This window comes from Dermacentor variabilis, chromosome 7 (genome assembly GCF_050947875.1).
Source record: "Dermacentor variabilis isolate Ectoservices chromosome 7, ASM5094787v1, whole genome shotgun sequence".
Classification (NCBI taxonomy): Eukaryota; Metazoa; Arthropoda; class Arachnida; order Ixodida; family Ixodidae; genus Dermacentor; species Dermacentor variabilis.
In genome coordinates this window covers 174,281,977-174,308,320 of record NC_134574.1, presented here as the reverse complement: position 1 = coordinate 174,308,320, position 26,344 = coordinate 174,281,977, and the positions used below count along the sequence as shown (strand labels likewise).

The window sequence follows — 26,344 nt, the reverse complement described above, 5'->3', positions numbered from 1 at the left end:
GATTGTGTGCAGGGGATCGTGTACAGAATCCCCTTGAAGTGCGGCGCATGCTACGTGGGTCAGACAGGCAGGTCTCTGAACGATCGTCTGGGTGAACATGGGAATAACGTTAAGAATGGAAAAGAAGGTTTCTTAGCGCTGCATTGCAGCGCATGCGAGTGTGCCTCTCTGTTTGGAAAACAAAAGTAATCTTCACACACAGAGACGACCTAAGGTGCATCATTGTCGAATCGGCTAGCATGGCACGTGAAGTATGCCCATGCATAAGTAAGCCACCACTGGCCTTGTCACGAAGTGAGTTGGCATTCTTACACAATAGCAGCGCGACCAGTGAGCGGTGATGGCACCTTTATTTTTTATGTTTATATTTCGCTTTTCCTCTCTTTTTTCTATATAGCACCTTGTATCAGACAATAAGATTTCCGTTGGCAGTAAGCGCTTGTCCTCGTTTTTCACCCGTCGCGCTGCACAACACATTCTCGGCTGTTGTTCAGAAAAGTCAGGCCTGTGCCTCCCATTTTTCATTCTGGAGGAAGTTTGCTTAGACAGACAGGCAGCTCGTGTAAAAACACATGTACCCGCTAACAAATTGCTTTAAATTTAGGAACTGTTCAGAACTTAGCGATATATAGAAATTTATCGCATTTTCTTCTTTGTACTTGTACTCTAATGTGTCGTTTGACTGCAGTTCAATTACTTCTAATTCAAAGGAACATGGCAGTTTATCGACATCTAAGCTAAATGAATTTGGGAAAACTTGAAGTTCCTCCTTCATGACATCAAGGTCAGATTATCGCTGGCAAAAGAGTGTGTGTAGGTTGCCGAAAATTTTTGTCGTCTATAGGGAATAAAATGCCGCACTCCTGAACAGCAGCGGAAATGCGGCTACTTCAATTTTGCACCTGCTTCTAAAGAAACTGCAGTTTTGTGCTGAAGACATTTATGTCCACGCTGCAGGTCCCAAACGAGGTGTGCCTCCACGCACAACTTCACAATGAATTTATTCGATGTGAAGCCAGTCCTAGGGAAGGGCCCGCTGGACGGGCCCGCTGTGCAGGCGTGGCTCGGGGCGATCATTTGTTTCTTCCTCAAGGTTAAAAAAAGACACAGTACTTATATCCGCAGTTCAGCCATCCGCTGGGTACAGCGCTGGGTTTGATGCGAAGAACTCAGATTCCCTCGCGTTTAGAAATTTGCGGTACTTAACCAATGCTAGCTCATAACATTGGCAACGTAAACAACAACAGGTTTCAAAACACAGGGCAAGGCCACTTGTTTCCCACAGAGCTCGTGAACCATGCAGTGCAAGAACGTTGGCTCCGAGAATCCGCAATTTCAGAAGCCGAGTTTATTATTTGGCCTCCTTAGAGCGCAGCGCTTAGGCGCCCGTGGCTCGAGCGTCGGCGTCCCTCGGCGTAACCGCACGAATGCGCTCGTCGTCGTCTTCCACATCCGCAGCAAGCTTTAGTCCACAGGATGCACGGTAAGGAGAGGACATTTCTTAAACAAATGGAAAATGGGTACACCTTGTAGTGGGGGCAAACAAGCCCTGCCAGAATTGACGGAGTGTGGGGGATACACGGAGCTAGAAAAAGCAAATACTTATGCATCATGTAGGCTGGAGAAGGGAACTTTGTGCTATACGTGTACCGCTAATTTCACGCTGTAGTTTCGTGCGGCAAGAACTGGCAAAAGCTGTCTGGGCCCAGCTCGCTTAAAACTCGAGAATGCACGCGTTGGCCGCGGCCGGTGAGAGCCTGACGCTCTCCTCACGCGAAGGTCGCGTGAGGCTCCCGATGGGTCGGTGCTGCCTCGGACGAGGTGGCATCGTGGCGCGACCTTCTGACTGCAGCGAGGCCAGCTCACAGAAAGAAGGTCTTGCGTAACGAATCCCCACTCCCAGGCGCATGCGCAGCGGAGTCTGCATTGTGTCATCGGATGGACCACTGCTGGCCAGTGGGGAGTCCTCCGCGGGCCTGGAGACCCTTACTCTGACAGATGTTGTTTACAGAACCGCGATGTCTGTTTTCGATGCAGAGTTACGCATCTGTAAACTTCCTGCTTTAATGTTCTTGATGCTTGACAGCTTTTGGAAAATTTGTAAAACATTCCCGACGATTAAAACTTTGTTTCCTAAATTCACTACAACTTTCTCTTTCAAATGCAACAAATTTCATTCATATCGGTCCAGCGGCTGTCTCATAAAAGTATTTGTGTGTTTCAAATGTATTCGCAAGGAAAATCTAATTGTCCTCGAGCTGAAGGGCCACTTCTGATGTTGCACTGTGCAATGCTAAACGTGCCATACCTACAAACCTAAATATTTATGCTTTGCAAAAAATTACGTGCGCTCACTTTATTTCAACTGACTTAAACCATAATTTATAATTCCAACTCTACGCTAGGCCATAAAGCACTGGCATGCAGTGTCCTCGGCGAAGCGTCTGTCGCGAAAAGAAGCCTTGCGTTGTAACACTCGGGGACCATGAATTTATTAGCTGTACCAAGTGAAATGTTTTTGGGTTTATTACACAAATATTTATTTTTTTTTCTTCGACTGCGGTCAAATGCTTTCGTGGTGCCTGCAATTGACTGCGCGGGCCAGTGAGGCTACAGCTGGCTCTCTATGTAGGCTCGCATCTTCTTCACTGGCTTGACGAACACTTCCATCACCTCTATTTCGTTGGCGGTCGTCCTGCAGGAGAGAGCAAGCGAAAGAGCCCTTCAAATAAAAACCCCAGGGCACTTGGAGGTCGCTATACAAGACGCTATGCAAGCTTTGACCCAAAAGATGGTGCAGCATACGTTTAAAAAAATTATTTCACACTTTCAGATACATCGATGCGGCCGCCTTCAAAAATGCCCTCCTCTGTGCACAATGTACTGCTGGTTCACCCGTTTAGTACGAGCGTGACAACTGGGCTGCTTGGTGGAGACGTTGTACGCGACGCAACCCCGCGCTGCCCTTCTCGGGCGCTGAGCGCTTCGGCGGCGGCGCGTCCCTTTGAAGCCTGTGCCGCCGCTGTCGGATAAAAAAAATCGCTGTTCCGCCCCAAAAAGCGAAGCACAGCTTGCGATAGCAAATTACTAGACAGCGGTACGAAGCAACGACAGTAGCTTTATCGGCCGCATGCATAAACTTATAAACATTTTCTTACTAACTAAATTAACGATGATAGGATGTGTAAGTGTGACTCAACGAGGACGTATAGAAAGAAACAGAGACAGCGCTGTCTTTGCGTGTCTCCTTCTTTCTACGTCCTTGTTCTGTCGCGCTTGCCCATTCTATAATGGATTTAAACCAACTAGCCCGTCAATGTGTTTTAACTAAATTAACCAGCACGGTGTCACGCGCGCACAGGTAAACATAAACGCATCTCGCTCGATGACAGCGCAAAACTGTCTTTGGAAACGCTGGATTGTCGCGCACGAGCCGCCGGTCTGTCAGCACCGGCCCAACGTTGCCTTGCAGTGCTTTGCTTAACGCTTGCGGTGTGGCGGCTCTTTGAAACGCAGTTGGGATGTGGCGGTCGTCTTTTGTTCTCGCAATGCTGGCGGCATTAGCCCCCTCCGAAGAAGCATCGTCCCGATGCGTAGAAAAGGCCTGTTCGCAACTCCAGCAATTCATGCGACACCTAGCGGCAGTAGGGAGAAACGCCATACGGAGGTCCAGTCGCCGTGTGTGCCGTAGAGGCTGCTGTCGCGGACGGAAGAATGGAGCTGCTAGCAAAGAAAAAGCAAACGGCCAAGCAGTTATGCTGTGTTCCTCGGTGCGTGCCAGCGAGATGGAAGGACAGCGATATTTCCGTTCACGCATTTCCCTCCGAGTCGAAAGGCTGAAGCCGCAGACCCAGGTGGATCGCTAACATCCGCATCGGCAAGGCTGTGACGCTGACAGTGACTGTTTGCTCACGGCATTTTGCACGGGATAATTTCTCCTTACCAGGTGAGACACTATTGTGAGCTTGTGAACTCGAACCTAATGCATGACCATTTGCGTGGCCATTATACATGTCGCTGTGTCACCTTATGTAAACACGTTTCACATTGCGAGCACTGGCGATTGGGCTATGCATTATTTGCTGCATATGTTAGCCGCAACGCGAAATTCGAGCACAGGTTCGAGACCTGTCACAGCGGTTTCTCCGAGGAACGTCTCCGCTGCACTCGTTAACCACATTGGCTGTAATTAGAGCTCATGTTCGACGCTTCACAGCGGTTTCTGCGAGGAACGTCACCTCTGCGCTCGTTGGCTACACCCGGCTGTAACTCGGGAGGCTTTTGATGCCCAGCACGTCTCGCGCAACTTATACGGGCGTCTGAGATTCAAATGTTTACGAATGATGTACTAGCAAGTTCGGGAAGTGTTGAGTGTAAACGTGCCACGTATGTGGCATGCTAAAGCGGAATAAATATCATGCGTGGCGCGGATGAACTTGCAGCACAGGCGCACTGCACACGGGCACTTCCCAGCGCGACTGATTACGAATTTGCTACTTGCACTTGAGAATCTCCGGCGCGCTCAAGAGTGGCCGTATGACACTGGTATTTCGCACGGGCGGCGAGCCTATCACGTTCATTGCACAAGTTTGCCACTTACGCGACAGCCACATGTCAATTTTACACGCGTTTGCGAGGAAAATTTACGGCGTCCGCCGTCTACTGACGTGTCGCATATGTATGTGCAGTATTAGTACCTAAGCTAGCTTTATCTGTGTTATTAAATCATCCCCAAGTCAGTGGCAAAACTACTCCGGTCATGTGGCGGTGTTTGCACCTGTGTACTTTGCGTTATGAGCAGCTTTCAACTACGTTTTGCAGATGCTACATTCGGTGTACAACGTTCCATAGCCTTGCACACTCAAACCGTGCTTCATTTCCTTGCAAATGCTTTTTTATAAATATTGTGGCCTTGTTTCTGAGGTAAAAAGAAAAAAATTCCGGGTGCAGCCCATATTGAGGCACAATAAAGCATAAACAATTCATTTATTTTTTCAGGTGTAGCATGTCAAAGACAGCGGCTGAAAAAAATGCAATACCAACTGAAAACCTGCCTAGGACGTCATGTTATGATGAGAACAAGGATGCTCATATGAAAGAGCTTTCACCGGCAAGACTTCGCCGACGTGCATATCGGTCAGCCAGAGTAAGTTAATTTGACTGCATGGTGCAGCACTTATATGTTTATGGTACATACACCATGTCTACAAGCATGCAATAGATGTCAACACCTTTTAATGCATTGCAGAAGGAACCAAGCAAAGAAACTGCTGCCTCCCCATTAGAAGCAAAGGTGTTGCTCCATGCACCTGTCAGCACGAAACCATGGTAAATTGGCTGCCTGCAAATTGTGCACACATTGCTTCACCACTAATTCCTTGGGATCAAACTCTGACATTGCAGGACGATCTCCCATCCCCTGACAGCAACAGCATGGACCAAATAAGTGACAAAGGAAATATAGTAATTTCTTTTTGTATATGTATGTGTTGTGGTAGCTGTCTTTACCTAGACGGTGGCATGCTTTCTGGATTTACATCGTAAAGGCATTGTAGCACGTGGTGTGTGATGGGTGCATATTAACTGCAACTTGTGCACACATTGCTTAACCACTGGTTTCTTGAACTGAACTCTATCTGACATTGCAGGACGATTTCCCATCCCCTAACAGCATGGACCAAAGCCTTGCAAACACCATAAGGGACAAGGACATAGCAAATATGGCAATTTATTTTTTCTATATATTTGTGATGTGGTAGCTGTCTTTACCTAGCCGGCAGCATCTTTTCCGGATTAACTTCGTGAAAGGATTGTGGTGTGTGATGGGTGCAAATTAACTGATGCAAAAAGCCTGGCTTTCCTACTTCCAACATTGAATTTAACACATTGACGTGCATTATTGGAATGACAAAAAGAAGCTGCATCTCGTGTCAGATATGTCAGACATTATAACTCTTGCTTTTGTTTTGTGACAGGAATGTGCTTGCCAACATGGCCCCCGGACATTAATGGCAGAGTACTCAAGAGAAGAAAAAGACGTGGCAAATTTCCTACTAGAAATGGCTTCAGGGACAAGGCTTACAGAAAGCAAGGCTGACCAAGTGACATCGGGTACTTTTCCAGAGAAGTTTGTGAACACGATAAATAGTAGCAACGTAAATACATTCACAGGCCTGCCATCATTCGATGTTCTGAATGCTCGTGTGACGTGCTACACAAAAATTCATCCGCTTTCAGGACGGCACCAGTTATGTGTAAAAACAATTGCATTGACATTGGTGAAATTGAAGCATAATATTTCCACTGCATTCTTGAGTCACCTTTTTAACTATCCTCGAACTACATGTAGCAACATAATTGCAGAGACTGCTCAGTTGATGTCTGAAATTTTAAAAGTAACTGTGGCTGTGCCACCAAAAGATGATGTTGAACATTTGCCTGTCTGTTTTAAACACTTCAGTAATGTGCGTGTCATTGTAGATTGCACCGTAAATTCCTATTAGCCAGCCCAACTGTTTGCGATGTGCATTACAGACCTACCCCTTCTATAAGAAAGGTTTCACGGTTAAATATATGGTGACTGTTACAACAAGTGGTCTTAGTGCCTACATAAGCCAAGGATATGGAGGCCGCACCTCAGACAAGGCCCTGTTTGAGCAAAGCTGCCTCGTCAAGCAACTAGACCCGATATCAGATGCCATAATGGCAGACTGTGGCTTTCTTATTGATGACATTTGTGCGGACAACTATATTGAGTTAATCAGGCCTCCATTCAGAAAACAAAAGCAGATGTTAAAGGGTGATTCACTTAGGACACAAAAGATAGCATCAGCAAGAGCTTATGTAGAGCGTGCTATGCAGCGAATGAAAATATTCCGTGTTGTCAACAAGAATCCCATGGAGCATGGTGGGATTACTTGACGACATTGTCATAATAGCTGCAGGCATCACAAACCTTTCATCACCGATTTTAGCAACACATCGATTTTTGTGAGTCCTGCATCAATGCATTTCCCAAACGTATTATGTGCATCGTAAAAGTGGTTCGCGCTTTCCATGCAAGGAATTTTAAAAAAACTTTACAGGAGTGGAAGCGCCTTGTTCCTTACCAGCAGAGGTGAAGCCAGAGGTTGCCCTTATTTTACATTTGAAATAGACCTTCTTTGGGTTGTCCTCTTACAGATCAAGTGGTTTGGCTCTGGTAATGTAATTGCGTGGCTAATTAGAAACTAAAAGCATGTTGTTCCTGTCAGAAGTATTAGCTTCCTCTGAGTATTGATTACGTTATTTCTGAAACAATTTACCAAGAATTTAGGCTTCATCTTAAAACCAGTAACACTAAGATACACGTCAGCCAGTCTCTGTATGGCAAAATAAGTCACGTTAATGGGGTTGAGACATCAAATTTTTGACTTGCGCGTTCTTTGTTTCAAACGTTTCTTATTGCTCCAGGCAGCATGGTGCACACTCGAATATTCTTATATTATCAGTAAATAAGTTAATATTGCATTATTTATGTGAACAATTTTCAGTTTCGGTTTGTGGGCGCAGAGTTGGACAGTGATGTCAATGTCTAGAAAGCTTGGTCACGTGGGCCCACCAAGCTGTGACGCGCACACTGCTGCATCATCTGGTCTCGCACACACATTCTGTACCAGTGCAGGCAAACAAAACCACGCCGACAGTTGTCTGGGCTAGCTGCAGCAGCTCCAATTATGACTCTACGACTGACGCGGCTCATTGCCCTCTAGACTCAAGCCTCTCTAGGCTTGCCCGGTGCTGTGGGTCACCACTCATTGCACGTCACTCTAATGTGGTATGATGTCACTAAAATTTTCGTTGTGCTTCCAACACAGTGACATCGGTGTCAATCGCGGTAGCGATGGGTTTCGATCACGAGAACGAGCATTTAGGCACTCTTTGGAAGAGAATGAAAACATACTTTAAACTTTTCTGTGTCTAGCACTTCATGTTGAGTGTCTTTGCATACAGAGGAAGCCTACAGTATGCTTCTTATAGCCTCAAAATTTGGTGTCTCAACCCCTTTAACCTAATGGGAAGTGTGAGGAAAGCACTTCTTTTCCTTCATTGAAAAATAATCTTTTATAGTGCCCCTCCTAAAATGGTGTTGTTGGTTCACTTTTGGCACATAAATTCCCCTCCAACAATTTTTTATATTACTTGTTTCCATTGTGTACTTCCTTACTATAGCCTGTTCTAATGTTTTGTTTGCATTTTTTACATCTCCACAATCTTGTGTATTGTTGCAGCCCATTTGAACTTAACATGTGTTGCTACGTTGCCCGAGTTTATTTTTCTTTGTTAGGAAAACTTAATTGGTGCATGGCCTCGTAAGGGCCCCTCACCAGGCCCTATTGCAAATTTTGGTTATACACTGCTATATGTAAGGTGTCGTCTAGAAAGCCTTCTTTTTCGAAGATTTTCAAATTAGTTCACCCGATGTCACTTGGACAACCTTGGTTTCTGTAAGCCAAGTACCTGAAGCCATTTCTAACAGGAAATTTGCCACATCTTGGGAAATGGAAGAACCTGTCCTGTTACCATGCTGCCAGAAGGCAAGCGTTACTGCCAGCAGACATTTTGTCTCTGCCTCGACTAGGGTGCGCAAGTGTTCTTTCCCTGCCTTCTCCAATACCAAAGCGAAAAGACCATGTCATATGAATGTGTCGTACCCCGCATTTTTAAAAAAATTCTTCACAATTCCAGTGGCACGTTTGCATATTCGGCATTAGGTCATGTCCAAGTCATGTGCCATGGCTGGCGATATTGCAAGTAGCCTGTATTGCATAGAGGCATTTGTGCGTGTGACCTTGGCTCCATCAAAGCGTGGTGGCCTTGAGAGTAAGTGCGGTCTTCTGTTTGGAAATTCAGCGTTTTTTATGCCACTCAGCCATTTCATACTTTTCAGACACGGTCGTTGCCATGTGATCTACATGCTGCACTTGTTTGCATTGGCCAAACCTGCAGACTTCAACACTTCAACACACTTTTTGTAAATTAGCAATGCACATTCTTTTGCAACTTTTATTCTTCATTGAAGTGCTGATTTACGCTACGCATTCTGATGCAAGTTTTCATCTTATGGTATTCCGAGATATTTGCAGTTCACTTATGATCTGTGTGCATAGAGTTGTGGTTATTCTTCAATGGCTGTTTGTTGTCCCTTGCCTTACTTGCATTTTTTCACAAAATAAACCACATGCACTCAATATTTTGTTCACTGTACTCTGTGTCAAGGTGTTTGCCTCATACGTTTTACTCAAGCCCATTTTTGTTGCACTTTTTAGCATATGAGGGTATATCTTGCCAAACAGAATATGAGAAGTAACATGGAACAGTGTCAAACCTGCATACGATGAGTATTTAAAAAGTTTTGCCACCAGAGTTGAGTACCCTGAAAGAATGGTTTGATTCAAATGACCCCAGCTGGTATATGTACTATAATTTATGCTTCTTCCCAATTTGTTGAATACAGTGCAAATGGCTGTTCTGGGAAGCATAACTAAACCACTGGTAATACAACATGGGGAGACACTTGTGCAGACTTAACATCAGTGAATTATAATTATTGACCTCCAAAGAGCGTATAGAGCTGTCCTTACTATCAACATATCAATAAATGAAAAGTAAGTGACATAAAAGTTTAACATGCACTTAAAGCACTTAACAAACACTTAAAGGGGCACTGAAACACTTCCGACTGATCATAGTTACCTCACTACAAAAGGACATCGCCTGCTGCAAAAATTTTTCGAATCATTGAACTGTAAGCGGAATTAGTAGTTATTGCACTGATGCATTGCTTTCTCCTTTCGCCTCAGCTAGTGTGCTGGAAGCCACACGGTGCATGGCAAGGTAGCAAGGTCCTGGTCAAGTTTTTTTTTTACACATTGCTACTTGTGGTTCAGGCATGTGTGGCACTCTCTAAACGCGAGATGGACGCCTGGAGCTACATCACTTACAGAGACCAATAAATACACACGGCTGTCTGATCGTCCTGCGAACAGAGCTTGTGGTGGTCGTGGTATCTATATTATGCAGCATGTCAGTTTCAGGGCCCCTTTACGAAGGGCACAAACAAAGACAACAAAAGTTGGTTTCATGAGTTCTGCCTGAGTCGCCACTGATATCACGCAGTTGCTCGTGCACAAATTGTGAAACAATAACGTATGAGCCATAGGAGAACAGTCATGACGGAAAAAAAAACACAGGATATGTATTGTGATAGGTAACCTCAAGCGCCACAGCACAAGGTGAAGCTAAGTTGCAGTTTGGCACATAATAGGATCTCTTCTGCTTACAACGGTGCACGCACATGAACATTTCACTTTATACGATCTTTGCAATATGAACAGCATTGAAACGCAATGTTGAGATGAAACATTAAAGGGACTGACAACTACACCAAATGTTCCAGGATAAGGTGCCAGGAGAAACAGCCGAGATGTGCTTGCACTTTTGCGACAATCCAGCAGTGCACGAGCACTTTGCCTCCACGATCGATGGGTCCCGGAATGCGTCGGCGATTCTCACCACAATCTCGTGCGGGTCCGCTGTCACGCCGGAGGTTTGCACACACGCGCGACCACTTCTACTTAATTACTCACTGTACCACTGGTACCGACTAAAATGAGGTGCTCGGCGTCCACTACCCGTTCTCCCCCCACAAAACAGCGCGAATTAACATCGCAGTGCAAAAACTTAATATTTTCACCAAGGACAGCGTACGCGGGGACCTCCGTAAAGCCGCCATACTGCACAGTGTATCCAGACCGGGCCAGGCTTCGCAGCGCCCCCTAATGTTGATTTGAGTTGCGAATAGAGAGGCCAACTGCTTTAAAACGACAGTGGTCAGAGGATGGCCGGTGCTAGGCTTGATCGTACGTGCAAATTCTGTTAGTCAATGCCTTTCATGGTAAGGCTTCATTCGTACTATGTGTACGACCTCTGGGCGAGTCCTGCGTCGTGTGGAGCAGACTTGACCTTCTGGAGTAACCTCGTAATTTAAGGGACTTAGCTGGCGAAGTACTCTGTAGGGGCCAAAGTAACGGCGCAGTAACTTCTCCGAAAAACCGGGCGTACGTATAGGCGTCCATACCCACACTTTGTCTCCGGGGTTGTACTGTACCTCTCTTCGCCCTAGGTTGTACCGGTTTGCGTCGACGTATTGCTGTTGTACGATGCGGTGCCTTGCCAACTGCCGTGCTTCTTCTGCCCTTTCTATGTAGTCACTAACGTTTGGGTCGTCTTCGCTGCTGTTGTTTACAGGTAACATCGCGTCTAGTGTCGTTGTTACTGTCCGACCGTAAACAAGTTCGAATGGGGTGAAATGTGTCGTCTCTTGTACTGCAGTATTATACGCAAAGGTAGCATATTGTAGAACACTGCCCCATGTCCGATGCTCGATGTCCACGTACATTGAGATTATGTCAGCGAGCGTTCTATTGAGCCGTTCAGTCAGGCCGTTGGTTTGCGGATGGTACGCTGTGGTTTTTCTATGAGCAGTATGTGTTAGTTTCATAATAGACTGCATCAAACGGGCCACAAGAGCTGTTCCTTTGTCTGTTATGAGTACCTTAGGTGCGCCATATCGTAACACTATGTGTGTGACAAAAAACTGAGCCACCTCAATGGCGGTTCCTTTGGTAAGAGAAGATGTCTCAGCATACCGAGTCAGATAATCGGTTGCTACCACAATCCACCGCTTTCCTGAGGTCGATACGGGAAATGGTCCAAGTAAATCCACTCCTATTTGTTCAAAGGGTGCTGCTGGTGGCTGTATCGGTTGCAGAAAACCTGCTGGTTTGAGTGGCGGTGTTTTGCGTCTTTGACAATCTCGGCACGATTTGACATAGTGCTGCACTGAATTCATCAACTTGGGCCAGTAATATTTCTGGCGGATTCTCGCCAGAGTCCTATTAACGCCTAAGTGGCCAGCTGCAGGATCATCATGGTAAGCTTCTAAGATCTCAGCTCGCAGCGATGATGGTGCGAGAAGTAGAAACGTCTCACGACTGTGCTCGAAGTTTCGTTTGTAGAGGACGTTGTTCGGGAGGACATACGAAAACAATCCGCGGACGAAAACTCGAGGCACTTTCACTTGTCGACCCTCCAGGTACTCGATGAGCAGGAGCAATTCCGGATCAGTACGCTGGGGATGAGCCATTTCTGTCGTATTCACAGCCCCAAGAAATGGGAAATCTTGCTCGTATTCAGGTGACCTAGCTTCGATTGGTGCGCGTGATAAGCAATCAGCGTCATTGTGCTTGAGACCGGACTTGTAAACGACCGTGATGTCATACTCCTGTAGACGCAAACTCCATCTAGCGAGTCTTCCAGAAGGGTCCTTAAGGTTCGCAAGCCAGCACAATGAATGATATGGTCACTGATGGCTCGAAACGGTCTGCCATATAAGTATGGCCGGAACTTACTGATGGCCCATATAACCGCCAGGCATTCCTTGTCTGTACCTGAGTAAGTTGTCTCGGCTTTTGATAAGGTACGGCTTGCGTACGCAATAATTTTTTTTTCTCCATTCTGCCACTGAATAAGTATGGCACCGAGACCAACGTTACTCGCGTCGGTGTGGATGTCCGTTTCAACATTTTCATCAAAATGGGCAAGTATAGGAGGACTCTGCAAACGCCGTCGTAGCTCAGAGAAGGCGTCTTGTTCGTTCTCCCACACACAAGGGACATCTTATTTTGTCATTCGCGTGAGTGGTTCGTCAATTTTAGCAAAAATTTCTACGAAACGCCTGTAGTAGGCACACAGTCCCGGGAAACGTCTAATAGCTTTTTTGTCTCTTGGCTTCGGAACCATTTCTACTGAAGTGATCTTCTCAGGATCGGGGCGGACGCCTTCAACACTGACAATGTGTCCGAGAAAGCGGAGCTCGCGAAAGCCAAAGTGGCATTTTTTGGGTTTTATGGTCAATCACGCCGTACGAATAGCATCCAGAACTGCTCACAGTCGCTGCACGTGCTGCACCACCACATCATCAAGGTAGGCGAGGCACGACTGCCATTTCAGTCCGGAGAAAAGTGTCCATCATCCACTGGAATGTGGCGGGCGCAGAACACAGACCAAATGGAAGCACCTTAAACTCGTCCGTTTTCTCGCGACCTCGCTCGTTCACTTCTATCTGCCAGTAGCCGCTTTTGGGATCCAAAGAAGAGAAGAAGTAAGCGTTGCGTAGTTTGTCCAAGGTGTCGTCGATGCGTGGGAGTGGATGAACATCTCGCTTCGTGACGAGGTTGAGTTTCCTGTAATCAACACAAAATCGTAGAGTGTTATCCTTCTTTTTGACCAGGACTACCGGAGATGCCCACGGGCTATTAGATGGCTGTATTACATCGTCTTTAAACATTTCGTGTACTTGACTTCTTATCGCTTTCTCTCTTTTGGAGCCACTCGGTACGGGTGTTGGCGCACTGGTCTTGCAGGTTCTTCGACCTTAAGTTAATGACTTTGGTGAAGTGCTACGAAGCAGATCATTTTGACACTTATATTGCAGTATGACGGGTTGCAGCGCACCAAACTGCGCAAATCGCACGGAAGATGGGAAAGCTTTTTACACGGTGCAGTGCGGACGGACGAGACCGGACGGCTCTGAAAGGGACCAGGATATGCGTGGTCCGTTCGGCTTGTTTAAACTAAAGCGGCAATTATCTCGATTAACACTACTGTACACGCCGAAATGCGTACGCCTGGCATGAGAGGTTGTTCACTTGTGCAATTTTTGGCGTATATGTGCAGCGCGACGCAGACGCGGTATAAAGGACGACACGTTTGTGTCGCGCTCCACGTATACGGCAAGAATGTTAACTTACGAACTCGCCCAATTCGCTGTGTTGCTTGTACGATTGTTCTGACTGCGTGACTCTGGAACAGTGTGTTCAGAACAGAGTAAATACTAGCCGGTACAATTTGCCCGCTGCAGCCTAGCTTTTCTCTTTTCCGTTCTTCTTAAATTTTTTGTCGGCGTTCTGATTTTCCACTTAAAGTCGATTGATGTGCTGGTGTTCATTGTTTTGTAGTAAGCGAAAACACCGTGCGCTACCGCCTATGAGACAGCTGCGACAGATTCAGCATTTACCGCCAGCAGTATGTTGCTTGTTCGATCAGCCTTAGTCGACGTGAGGAATGTGAAATTATTTTTGTACCTTTAATAAGCTCTGTGTTATAGTAAATTAACCTGAGTAGTATGAAGAGACAAAGCAAAATGTGCTGTCATATTACAGTCTGCAATGTGTGAATAATTACTCTGCCAGTTTGTCATCTTATGTGATTAGTCCAATAAAAATAACCTGTTGTTACTCTTAATAACTTGTTGCCTTTCCAGTGGCTTTGAATCCTGCCGCCCAAGGCTCCAAGAAGCAGCACTCATCCCGTGCTGCCGCCAGCCATTGCTCATCCATTCCCTCGTACGAAATAAATTTGATCTAAAAGCTCGTGCATCTTGAATCTTTTTCCACTTGCAGATCAGCTGTTAAGTTTGCGGTATGAATCGTAAAACTAAGCTTTGCATAAGATGTACGCTTGTGAACATTTGAAATGCGTTTAAATTTACGTGCGTGCACCGCATATATCGCAAACGTGCAGCTGCTGTGAACGACGTTTAATGATGATAGCGGTCAACGGTCACTGGCATAATTGCAGGCACAATATTTCTGTTGGCGACATTAATTATTCATCTCGCTTCGGCAGCCAAAATGTGCTCACATAATTGTCTGCCACACGTGTGTGAAGTTTTCTTTAAACACCCTTTAAAACATTTCTTGCCTCCGGCCTCCGCGAGAAAACTTCACATGCATGCAGAAAAACACTGCATCGCTTTTTGTTGCAAGGTAATGCGCGTTCGCACTTGAAATTTTGAGCTGTTCGAGCCAAGGGCGTAGTCAGGATTTTATGTCGAGGGATCGAGGGTGTCCTATTCTTTATATGTACGTTCGTGCGTGTGTTTGTATATGTGCGTGTATATAATGTTACGCATGAAGAAAATGAAGATGGTCACGGCTGATGGCGGGAGGCCGGCAAGTCGACGGCTTCGACGAAGCTGCGGCAGTGATGGTTCCGTTGTTGTGAGCCATACCCCGCACCTCCACCACTTTGTTACGCGCGAAGGAGACCGTTTATAACCCTTACGGATGAAGGGGACCGTTTACTTTAGGTCGCGAAGGTGAGCGCAAGAGCGGTCAGCTGGTTTATCAACTGAGCGTCGTTCTCTTCTTTCTTGCCAGACGACATGCCAGAAGAAGGAGCCACTCCGAGGGCAGCGCCTAGCAGTCCGCTGCCATACTACCGAGTTCCACCCACCTTCGGAGGTAAAGCGGGGGAAGATGCCGACGAGTGGCTCGTCCACTACAAACGAGTGAGCAAATCCAACGGGTGGGATGCAACCGCTCAGCTCACCAACGTGGTATTCTCCCTGACCGATACCGCCCTCGTGTGGCATGAGAACCACGAGGACGCGCTTACGACGTGGGAACATTTTGTTGACGAGTTAAAGGCGTGTTTTGGGGACTCAGTCGCCAAAAAGAAGCTTGCGGAGCAGACACTGTCACAAGCACGGTCACTGGTCTTCGTTTTCTTCATGCGTAACAATATGCACACGCAAACTAAAAATTTCGGGGGATTGGCACCTCTCCGGCTACGCCAATCGTTCGAGCTTGGCCTGCATTAACACGTGTCATCTTGCTCAGCGCTTGCGTACAGTTGCCGCATGTAGCTCGCGACCAGCAGACAAAAAATTGGAGGACGCTTAAGCTTCGCCTTCAAGAGTGGAGCGCGACAGCGTTCCCGTAGACCCGCCAAGGGGTGTAAGACAAAGCGCTACGGCGCAGCGATCACTTACGAGGCGCCCCGCATCGGACTTTGCACCCGCCAATCACGCGGTGAGCGTCGAGCAACGCAGCGTTCGGCGCGGCCACGAAACGCGCGCCTGAGCAAGCGGAACGAACCAAAGAACTCGGTGTCTCTGAGCGTCGTGAGCGGCGCGGACAACGGGCGGACTACAGTGGCAGCCACTGTAGTCCACAGCCACTGTAGTCCCGTTGCACGACGGGACAGCGGCCTTGTAGCGGCTGGGGGTGGCGGCATTGTACGCGTGCGCGCCAGGCGATTTCCAGTTCGAATGCATTCTGCCGCGCTGTTCGACTCAGGAGTGCCCCTCGTTGCTATAGACCGTTTCTTTCGTAGGCGCCGCCATATTGTGAACGCAGTGGCGCCGCCTATGAGCAGCGCCATACTGGCTTAAGTGAAAGCGGTCTTTTGCATGGCAGGTATACGCTCGGCGGTAGGTTCTGGCGTTTGTTTTCGCGGTCGTGCGGTCTGTTTAGTATAACGTGCGTCTTTTACGTGGTGAACGGTTCTGTGAGACGTGCTGAAGTGGTTTAAGGCGTAATGGCCGGAATTTCTGCTGGCGTTGAGGTGGACGGAACACGCAGCGCGATGTGTGCGCGCATATTTGAGCCTACAATCAGCCTCGGAGATCAATTGTGTATTTCTGAATGTTCCAATCACTAATGTGACCTTATTGTAGTATTATCCTGTATTTCATAGCTGCGGTTTAGGAGCCATGAAACATACGCGATGATCGTAACAGCGTGTGCTACGATAGGAGCTGTGATGTTATACTTTTACAAGCGTTCAAACTGTTCGCTGCAGGTTACATTGCGTGACTACTTGGTTCGATGGATGAGGTTTCCGCCCCTGAATAAAATATTTTTTCAAGTAATACCAGCATACCTTACAGTCTGAATTAAGCTTGTCCAGAAAAGGGACTGTTTACGAACTGCGCAAGCGTCCTAAGCAGTGGTAGGTGCTGGACTACATATATATATATATATATATATATATTTGTTCTATATACCGCGTGGTCCAAGCATACGGCATCAGCGGTTATATTTTTATAAACGTTGTGCGGCGTGACTATGCTAGGTCCTATTGCGGCGTTAGCCCGTTTTCCCTTGCTTTTTTGAGAAAGAGGATGATAACCGAATTTTTTTTTCGGTTGTGTTCGTTTCGTTCTCTACGACGCACTCACAAGTATTACGGAAATTTTGTCCTCAAAAATAGGCATCGCATTCTTTTTATGCGATCCCTCTCATATATTATGGCTGTATGCAGGCCAAAAAGGCAATGCCGAAGCGCACAGCTTACATACGTATCGTGTCGGTTCACCAACCGCAGTGATCGCTGTGTTGAGCAGCGCCATTGGCCTCATGCAGGAAGGCTAGCGTAGACATATGGTAATTTGAAGCCTGCTTGACTTGAAATGCGCGAGAACGATGCCGGTGCATCACAAATATTTGATAGCGCCTGCCGCTTAGATGTTTCGTGGTTGCCTTAGGTTGGCCGTGCACGAGCATGCGCTCTTATGTTTTAGTCCCTATGCCAAGCGATCAGATAATAAGCAGATTTACCATTTCATGCTAGTAATACAGAGACGCCGTTTCTCTTCGTTGAATTAAAACCGTTATATACAAAAGAGTTCACAACTCATAGACGCACCGCGGCTGACAATGCGCATCGCGTGTTTGCGCCTCCAAGAGATATTTCCGCGTACTGTAGTTACCGATGCACCGAAAGGCTTCCCTGACGACCTTATATGAACGGACATGGCTTAAATTTCACAAAGTACCATCTAAAACATCTCCAAATCGTTCCGCAGCACGCGACAGCAATACTTTTTAAGCAGCGCCGCGCCGGATCGCCCAAGCCAGAGAGGAGGAAAGGCTCTCCGCGCGCCCTATCCTCCTCGCCCGATGAAACGGTAGACTGCAGTGTGATTGGGCGCTCGCGCGATATCACTAAACAACTTGGAGGACGCTTAAGCTTCTCATTTAAGAGTGGAACGCGTTCAAGGGCACCCGACTGCTTCTCACGCTTCCCGGAAACTGCAGCTTATGTAACCGTAACGTTTTCCTGGAAACACTGGCGGCGAACGCTAGTCACGAAGGGCTTTCTGGTTCTTCCCCCTGCGGCGGGCGCTGGCGCGGAGGCGAGCTCCATCTGGACGGTGTTGCAGGGAACCGAGCGGGGCGCGCCGTTCCTAAGACCGACCTCACACAGCTGGGAAGCGGCTTTGTGCTCGAGTTTTCGCATAACAGAATTCTCTTTTCTCGTATATTCAAATTACAATCCGACGTTATCATGTCTGTAGGTTGTGTGTAACTGTACTTTACGATCTTTGAGAAATTCAATTAGTTCAGTGACTTCCTTGCACTACATGGAGGGCCGGCGTGGTTCGGCGTGCGCGGTTCGGGATTATTTTTGTGCAGCGCCGCCGACGCTGACACCATACTGTCACGGGGGTGCTACACACCGGTAATTAGAGAAGACGAGCGCACAGCAAGACAAACATTTATTGAGGCGTGCCCCACATAACCAAAAGCAACTAGCCCAATAGCAGCAACATGTGCGATCATGGGCAGCAGTCGACAAAGAACGAGCATCCCCTATCTGCGGGCAGTATTTAAAGGCTGTGAAGGAAAGTGCGTAGAACTATCGCGAGCGATAGCGCGAGTTGCCTGCCTGATACGATGGGCCCATTGGAGAAACGAAGCTATCGCGGTAGGTTTGTGCGAGTGCTCACACGCGTTAACATCCATCATTCGAACGCCACCGGCACAGATGCAAAGCCCGAAAGGCACGTGGCATTGCTCCCCTCCGAAAAAACATCGTCCCGATGTTGAAAATAAGCACTTAGGTAATAAATACACAGCACTAGAGTTCGTGTGAACACAAAGTTAGTAAAGAAAAAAAAAAGAACCATGCTAGAAGTTTTCTAACGTGCGTAATACGGCTCCATGCGCGCAACATGAACAATTTCAGGCCGTGCGCGCCGTCGCTGAGAGTTCGTCAACCCGTCAGGAATGACCTCATAGTTCAATACACCCACACGGCGGACAATCTTGCATGGGCCGAAATAACGTCGAAGGACTCAGAAGGGTTTGTGTGCGAGCTAGTTGGTACGGATCATTCATATTTAAAACAGCGCCAAAAAACACGGACAAGGGAGGAGACAGGACAGCGCTCGTCCTGTGTCCTCCCTTGTCCGTGTTATTTGGCGCTGTTTTAAACATGAACGTCGAAGGAGCTTCTCGCTGAGGCCTCGTCGGCGAACTGGTGCCCATACCCAAACTTGGTCGCCGGGCGTGTATCCTTGATGACGGTGTCGAAGGTTGTAGTGCCGGGCGTCAATTGCTTGCTGCCTTGCGGTTCGTACTCGAGCGAGCTGCCGGGCCTCTTCGGCGCGCTGCTGAAACTTCGCCACGTTTGTGGGTCTGTTTGTGGGTCACCATGTGGGTCACCTTCATTCACATGAGGGAGCATGGCGTCGAGTGTAGTAGTCACTTCTCGGCCGTAAACAAGAGCGAACGGTGTCAGCTCAGTTGTCTCCTGAATTGCCGTATTATATGCGAAGGTGACATAAGGGAGTACTTCATCCCACGTTTTATGTTGAACGTCAACGTACATCGGCATTATGTCCGCCAGGGTTTTATTTAGCCGTTCTGTGAGATCATTACTTTGCGAATGGTATGCGGTAGTTCTGCGGTGCGTAGTTTGGCTGTACCGCAATATGGCCTGCATCAGGTCACTGCAGAATGCTGTCCCCCCCCCCCCCTCTCAGTGATAATGGCCTCTGGCGCGCCGTGACGCAGGACGATATGAAAAATAAGAAATCTGGCGGCTTCTTCAGCGGTGGCTCTTGAGAGTGCGCACGTTTCTGCATAGCGCGTCAAGTAATCCGTCGCAACAATAATCCATTTGTTCCTAGCGGTGGACGTCGGGAAAGGCCCAAGAAAGTCCAATCCAACTTGATGGAACAATCTTGTCGAGGGTTCAATCGGTTGCAGAAATCCGGCAGGTTTCGTTGGGGGAGCCTTGCGGCGTTGACACTCTCTGCACGTACGGACGTAGTGCTTGACTTCGGCAATACGCGGCCAGTAATAACATTCTCGAATCCGCGTGAGCGTTCGTGCAGAGCCGAGGTGTCCGTATGTTGCTTCATCATGAGACGCCAGCAAAATTTCTGGACGTAACGACGATGGTACAACAAGAAGGTAGGCCTTCTTCGTAGGATCGAAGTTTTTTTTGGCTAGAACACCATTTCTTAAGCATAATGCGGACACACTGCGCTTGAAGATTTGTGGTACGCTGTCACTTCGTCCTTCAAGGTACTCAATGAGGCCACTAGGTTCAGGGTCGGCCCGCTGTTGCGTGGCGAAATCGGAGGCGGTAACCATGCCCAGAAAAGTTGAGTCGTCGTCTGTACACGGTGGTGGTTGCTCGACGGGGGCTCGGGATAGACAGTCTGCGTCTGAATGCTTTCTTCTGTTCTTGTAGACTACGGAGATGTCGAACTCCTACAGCCGCAAACTCCATCTTGCGAGGCGTCCGGATGGGTCCTTCAGGTTTGCTAGCCAGTGTGATGACGTAACGCCAAGTGCATGCCGTGCCACTTCGTCATCACGGGCTCTGACATCAGCAGCGGATAAGTAACCGCTGCCTATAAAAAGCGTGTGCAAAAGAATAAACGTTGATTCCTTGTTCTGCACCGGCCACTGTCGTTTTCTGGAGCACGGCTTCTCGGTTGCCGCACGCTACTACACTGGCGACGAAGATGGGATCAGGACGGCTTGTCACTTGCTTCTTCGATTGCTGCTGAAGACGACCACCGCGGTGCCGGCGCTGCAATGGCGAAGGTGGGAAAAATTGATAACTTTGACGAAGGAAGCGATAGCTTCGAGTCCTACTTGGAAAGATTGAGCTTTACATCTCGGCAAATGACATAGCTGAAGGCAGGAAACTGGCTGTATTCTTGATGGTAGTGGGTCCTCGAGTGTATGAGGTATTGAAGAACCTGTTGAATCCACATTCCCCATCAAGCAAAATGTATAACGAGGTAACCCCTCTGCTAAAAAGTCGCTACAGTCCCAGAAAGGCCGTGATAGCAGAAAGGTGCCGATTTAACCGAAGGATGCAACTTGAGCAAGAGACTGTAGCCGAATTTGGGGTTCAGCTGAAGCACCTGGCCAGAAGTTGCGAGTTTGGGAAATTTCTAGACGAAGCACTTAGAGACCGACTAGTTGCCGGACTACGATGCGCTGATACACAACGTGAGCTGTTTACAGCTGAAGAGCTGACATTCGAACAAGCGTGCAAAATCGCGTTAAACCGTGAACTAGCATCCACACAGACTCGGCAAATGGCATTAGAAGAGCACCAAGGCAGTTCACAAAGTCATTCCAGATTAGAAGTTGATGTTCTAAAGCGTGGCAGTCAAGCTAGGGACCGCTATCGAGTCAAGAATGAGTGCCTAGAGTGTTTCCGTTGCGGTAAACGTCACACGGCGGAAAGCTGTCGGTACCGCAAGTATAAGTGCCATAACTGCGGTGAGCAAGGTCACTTGAGAACAATGTGCAGACAGCGCCCAGGCAGAACAAAGGCACTGACACTGAATGCAATCGATAGCCCGGCAGACGATTCGGACGAAGAGCAAGAAATATACAGTATGACAAATAATAATTCAGCGTACTATGTCACTGTTCGGATGGAAGGACAAACCATAAAGATGCAGATAGGCACAGGGGCTTCCGTCACCGTCATGCCTAAGTCGGTTTTTCATCACAAGTTTCCGCAACTGACTATCAAGAAAGCGACTGTTCCTTTAAGGACATATACGGGTGAGCTGGTGCCAGTTGTAGGATCAGTGAACGTGCGAGTCGAGCACGGCGATCAAACTGATATTTTACCTGTGCTGGTAGTAGATGACGGGGGAAGAAGGCTGCCATGTCTGCTTGGTCGCAACTGGTTGACAAAGCTTAAATTAAACTGGCAAGAACTTCGAGCTGTAGAGCAAGACGATGTCGTGGATGAGCTAAAGAAGAAATTTGAGGCAATGTTTTCACCGCAGATAGGGTTCATAACGGGTTACAAAGCACAAGTTCATTTGAAGCCAAATAGCACGCCAGTATTTTGCAAGGCCCGTCCTGTGCCTTTTGCATTGAAGCAAGCTGTGTCTGAAGAACTTGATACCTTAGAACGGACTGGGGTATTGAAAAAAGTCACCAGAAGCGATTGGGCAACCCCGTTAGTGGTAGTACCCAAGGATGGGGGAGCAAAAGTGCGGCTCTGTGGCGACTACAAGGTCACTGTGAACCCTGCGCTTCTGACTGAGCATTACTCTCTTCCGTTGCCAGAAGACTTGTTCGCAACGTTAGCAGGTTCAAGGGTATTCTGTGTGCTTGACCTTGCTGCCGCTTACCAGCAAGTAGAACTTGACGAAGCTGCGAAGGCGATTTTAACTGTGAACACACACCAAGGTCTTTACCAATACCAGCGTCTCCCTTATGGCATTGCAAGTGCTCCTGCCATATTTCTGTCGCTCATGGACAGGATTCTCAAAGGCGTCCCTCAAGTAGGGTGTTACATTGATGATGTCATAATTGGGGATTCGAGTGCTGATGACTGTCGGCAAAAGCTGGAAGAGGTGTTAACACGATTACACGATCACAATGTGACGCTGCGCATGGAAAAATGCAAGCTGTTCTGCAGCGAAGTTCGCTACCTGGGCCACAGAATTTCAGCAGCGGGAATCAAGCCATTGGAATCGAAAGTAAGGGCGATAAAGGATGCACCCGAGCCCATGAATGGTACAGAACTTAAGTCTTTTCTTGGAATGGTAACATTCTACGCTAAGTTCCTATCGGACTTGGCAACCGTAGCTGCGCCGCTCTACGAGCTGTTAAAGAAGGGCAAGCGTTGGAATTGGACAAGTAAATGCGCTCTCGCGTTTCGAGAAACGAAGAACTTGCTCATGACCAGTCCGGTACTTGCTTACTATGATCCAAAGCAACCCTTGGCGCTAAGCTGTGATGCATCGCAGTATGGGCTCGGCGCGGTTCTTTTTCATATACTTCCAAATGGTACAGAAAAACCAATTGCTTTTTCGTCCAGGACCCTATCGCAAGCTGAGCGTAGCTATGCCCAGACCGAGCGAGAAGCGTTGGCGATAATCTTTGCCCTCGAGAAATTTCATCGCTATCTGTATGGGCGGATATTCACGTTGTTCACGGACCATCAACCGCTGATAGGCATCTTAGGGCCACGGAAGCAGGTTCCATCTTTGGCAGCGGCTCGCATGCAACGATGGGCTTTAATCTTGGCTTCTTATCGCTACGACTTGAAATATAGGAAAGGATCTCAAATGCAAGTTGCAGATGCACTGTCCAGACTACCTGTTTTGAGTGGAACCGGTATAGAGGAGACAGATACCCTCGCTGTTTTTGAAACTACGCCACTGACGGCTATGGATGTTGCTAAAGCGACCAAGTATGACGGCACGCTAAGCAAGGTTTACCGATATACACTGGAAGGATGGCCAGCACAAGTCAAAGACGCTGAACTGGTACCGTACTATAGCAGACGCGCGGAGCTATCGTTAGAATCGGGATGCGTCACGTGGGGAAGTCGTGTTATTGTGCCAACAACGTTGCAAGACGCCGTGCTGGGACAGTTGCACGCAGAACACCCCGGGGCATCACGCATGAAGATGCTCGCTCGTAGCCTGCTATCGTGGCCAGGGCAAGATGCAGAAATAGGAGTGGTAAAAAGTTGCTGCATCTGCCAAGCGATGCAAAACAGTGCTCCTCGTGCACCGCTCGAGCCACGGCCATTTCCCGCCCGATGCTGGCAGCGAGTGCATTTGGATTTTTTTGAATTTGAAAAAAACGACATTCCTTTTGTGTGTTGACTCGTTTTCAAAATGGATTGAGGTGTTCCCATTGAGCTCAACTACAGCCGCGAAGACTATCGAGCGTTTGCGGAGTCTATTTGCTTCTTACGGATTCCCCGAACAAGTCATTTCTGATAATGGTCCACAGTTTTCATCGCAGGAGTTCCAGGACTTCCTCGATGCCTGTGGCATCCGGCGCACGTACAGCCCGCCATACCGTCCGGAATCCAAAGGAGCTGCCGAGAGGATGGTGCAAACCGTTAGGAGGAGCCTCCGCAAGCAGCTGTTGCACGACAAGGGAGGGAACGGCAGACCGCTGCGGGAGAAGCTGGACGACTTCTTGCTGGCATATCGGACAACACCTAGCACAGTAACAGGCACGTGTCCAGTCGAACTGTTTCTGAAACGAATGCCGCGCACGAGACTGTCCTTGCTAAGGCCCTCATTTCGAGACGACATACAGAGCAAGCAAGAAGCGGTGAAGCGGCAGCATGACCAACGAAGATCGATTTTCCGTTCATTCAGGGCAGGGGACTGCGTATACGTAAAGACTGTCAGGCAAGAGAAAGTGTCGTGTACTGAAGGGTGTGTGTGTGTGGTGCGGCCAGTTAGCCTTGTGACCTATCTCGTAAAAACACGGAACACAGTCCGCCACGTTCATGTTGACCATTTACGCTCGCGCAGTTTCCAGCATGCAGGATCAAACGTTGGTGCAGAGGCCCCTCCCACTGAGGACGTTGTGCGTCAGCGGGAGGCCCCAACCATGCCCCAGCAGGCGTGTCATGAAGCGGAGACGGCAACACCTCCCCCAGAGGATGCAGTAACGTCGGAACAACCACCACCACCACCAGGCGGGCAGGAATTGCCACTGCCTGCTCCCCACAATGACCATCCTCAGACGCAAGCCGAAGCGCCTTCCGACCCTCCACCAGTGCTGCGCCGAAGTCAGCGTGTCAGGAAACCACCAGACCGATATGGGTCTCACGATGTCCGCCACTGAAGATAGTAATGACGACGACGATCTTGGGGGGGGGGGGGAGGAAAGTGATGACGTAACGCCAAGTGCATGCCGTGCCACTTCGTCATCACGGGCACTGATATCAGCAGCGGATAAGTAACCGCTGCCTATAAGAAGCGTGTGCAAAAGAATAAGCGCTGATTCCTTGTTCTGCACCGGCCATTGTCATTTTCTGGAGTACGGCTTCTCGGTTACCGCACGCTACTACAGCCAGCACAAAGCATGGTGATCGGTAACGACAGTAAAAGGTCGGCCGTATACATATGGGCGAAATTTTGATGTTGCCCACACTATTGCCAGACGTTCTTTTTCCGTTGTGGAATAGTTTGATTCTGCCTTCGATAAAGAACGACTGGCATAGGTGATGACGGGTTCTCGTCCGTTCTGTCTCTGAACAAGAAAGGCACCGACGCCGTAACTGCTGGCGTCGCTGTGGATTTCAGTTTCCGCGTTGCCGTCTAAGTGCGCCAAAATGGGTGGCAATCGGAGGCTGCGCTGGAGCTCTCGAAACGCTTCCTCTTGTGGTGCATGCCATACAAACGCGACGTCCTCTTTTGTCAGGCGTGTCAGAGACTCTGCGATCCGCGAGAAGTCTTTGTCGAAACGTCTCTAGTAGGCGCAAAGTCCGAGAAACCTTCTGACGCTTTTGTTTTCACGGGGCTGTGGGAAGTGTCGCACGGTAGCTGTCTTCTCTGGGTCTGGTAACACGCCTGCAGTGTTGACAACGTGGCCCAGGAATTTGAGCTGTTCGTAGGCGAAGCGACATTTTTCAGGCTTCAGCGTAAGTCCGGAAGACTTGATAGCATGCAGTACTACCTCTAGCCTGCTAAGGTGTTCGTCGAAGGTAGAAGCGAATACTATCACATCATCAAGATATACCAGACAAGTCTGCCATTTCAGTCCAGCCAACACGGTGTCCATTACCCTTTGGAAGGTTGCAGGGGCGGTACACAGCCCAAATGGCATTATAAGCCATCTGGTGTAATTAACGCAGTCCTTTCGCAATCCCTTTCGTCAACCTCCACCTGCCAATAGCCGCTCTTTAGGTCTATGGACGAGAAGTATCTTGCATTGCAAAGGCGATCCAAGGCGTCGTCAATTCGAGGAAGCGGGTAGACGTCCTTTCGCGTGGCCTTATCGAGTCGGCGGTAATCGACACATAATCTTAGGGTGTTGTCTCTTTTTTTCACGAGCACGACGGGGGAAGCCGAGGAACTTTGAGAGGGTTCGATGACGTCGTCGTGCAGCATTTCTTTTATGTGTTTCCTTATTGCGTCCCGTTCTTTCATGGACACGCGGTACGGTGACTGGTGAATTGGCCGTGTACATTTATCTGTTATTATCCGATGCTTTGTAAGCGTCGTCTGGCGAATCTTGGACGATGTAGCGAAGCTATCCTGGTAGGTATGAAGCAGTTTCTGCAGCCGTTCTTGTCTCGCTTGCGGCAGAGCAGGGTTTATATCGAATGAAATGTCAGGAGGTCGAGGTGCGAGTTCGTTTTCGAGCGTGGGGATGTTGCCTATGTCGGGAATAGTCTTGAAGAGCGCCACCGTGGTACCTTT

General features: G+C 48.3%; 1 protein-coding gene across 4 annotated transcripts in view; it reads right to left on the bottom strand.

Annotated features, from left to right (window-relative positions):
• Nucleotides 1-2,481: 2,481 nt before the first annotated feature.
• LOC142588513 (uncharacterized) overlaps nucleotides 2,482-26,344 on the bottom strand; it is a 68,667-nt gene continuing 44,804 nt past the window's right edge. For all 4 annotated transcript variants that reach the window (XM_075700329.1, XM_075700328.1, XM_075700326.1 and 1 more), the window contains one exon: nucleotides 2,482-2,695. In XM_075700329.1, coding sequence (XP_075556444.1) covers nucleotides 2,611-2,695 — 85 coding nt within the window. In that variant the 3' untranslated portion in view covers nucleotides 2,482-2,610. The remainder of the gene's footprint in view (nucleotides 2,696-26,344) is intronic.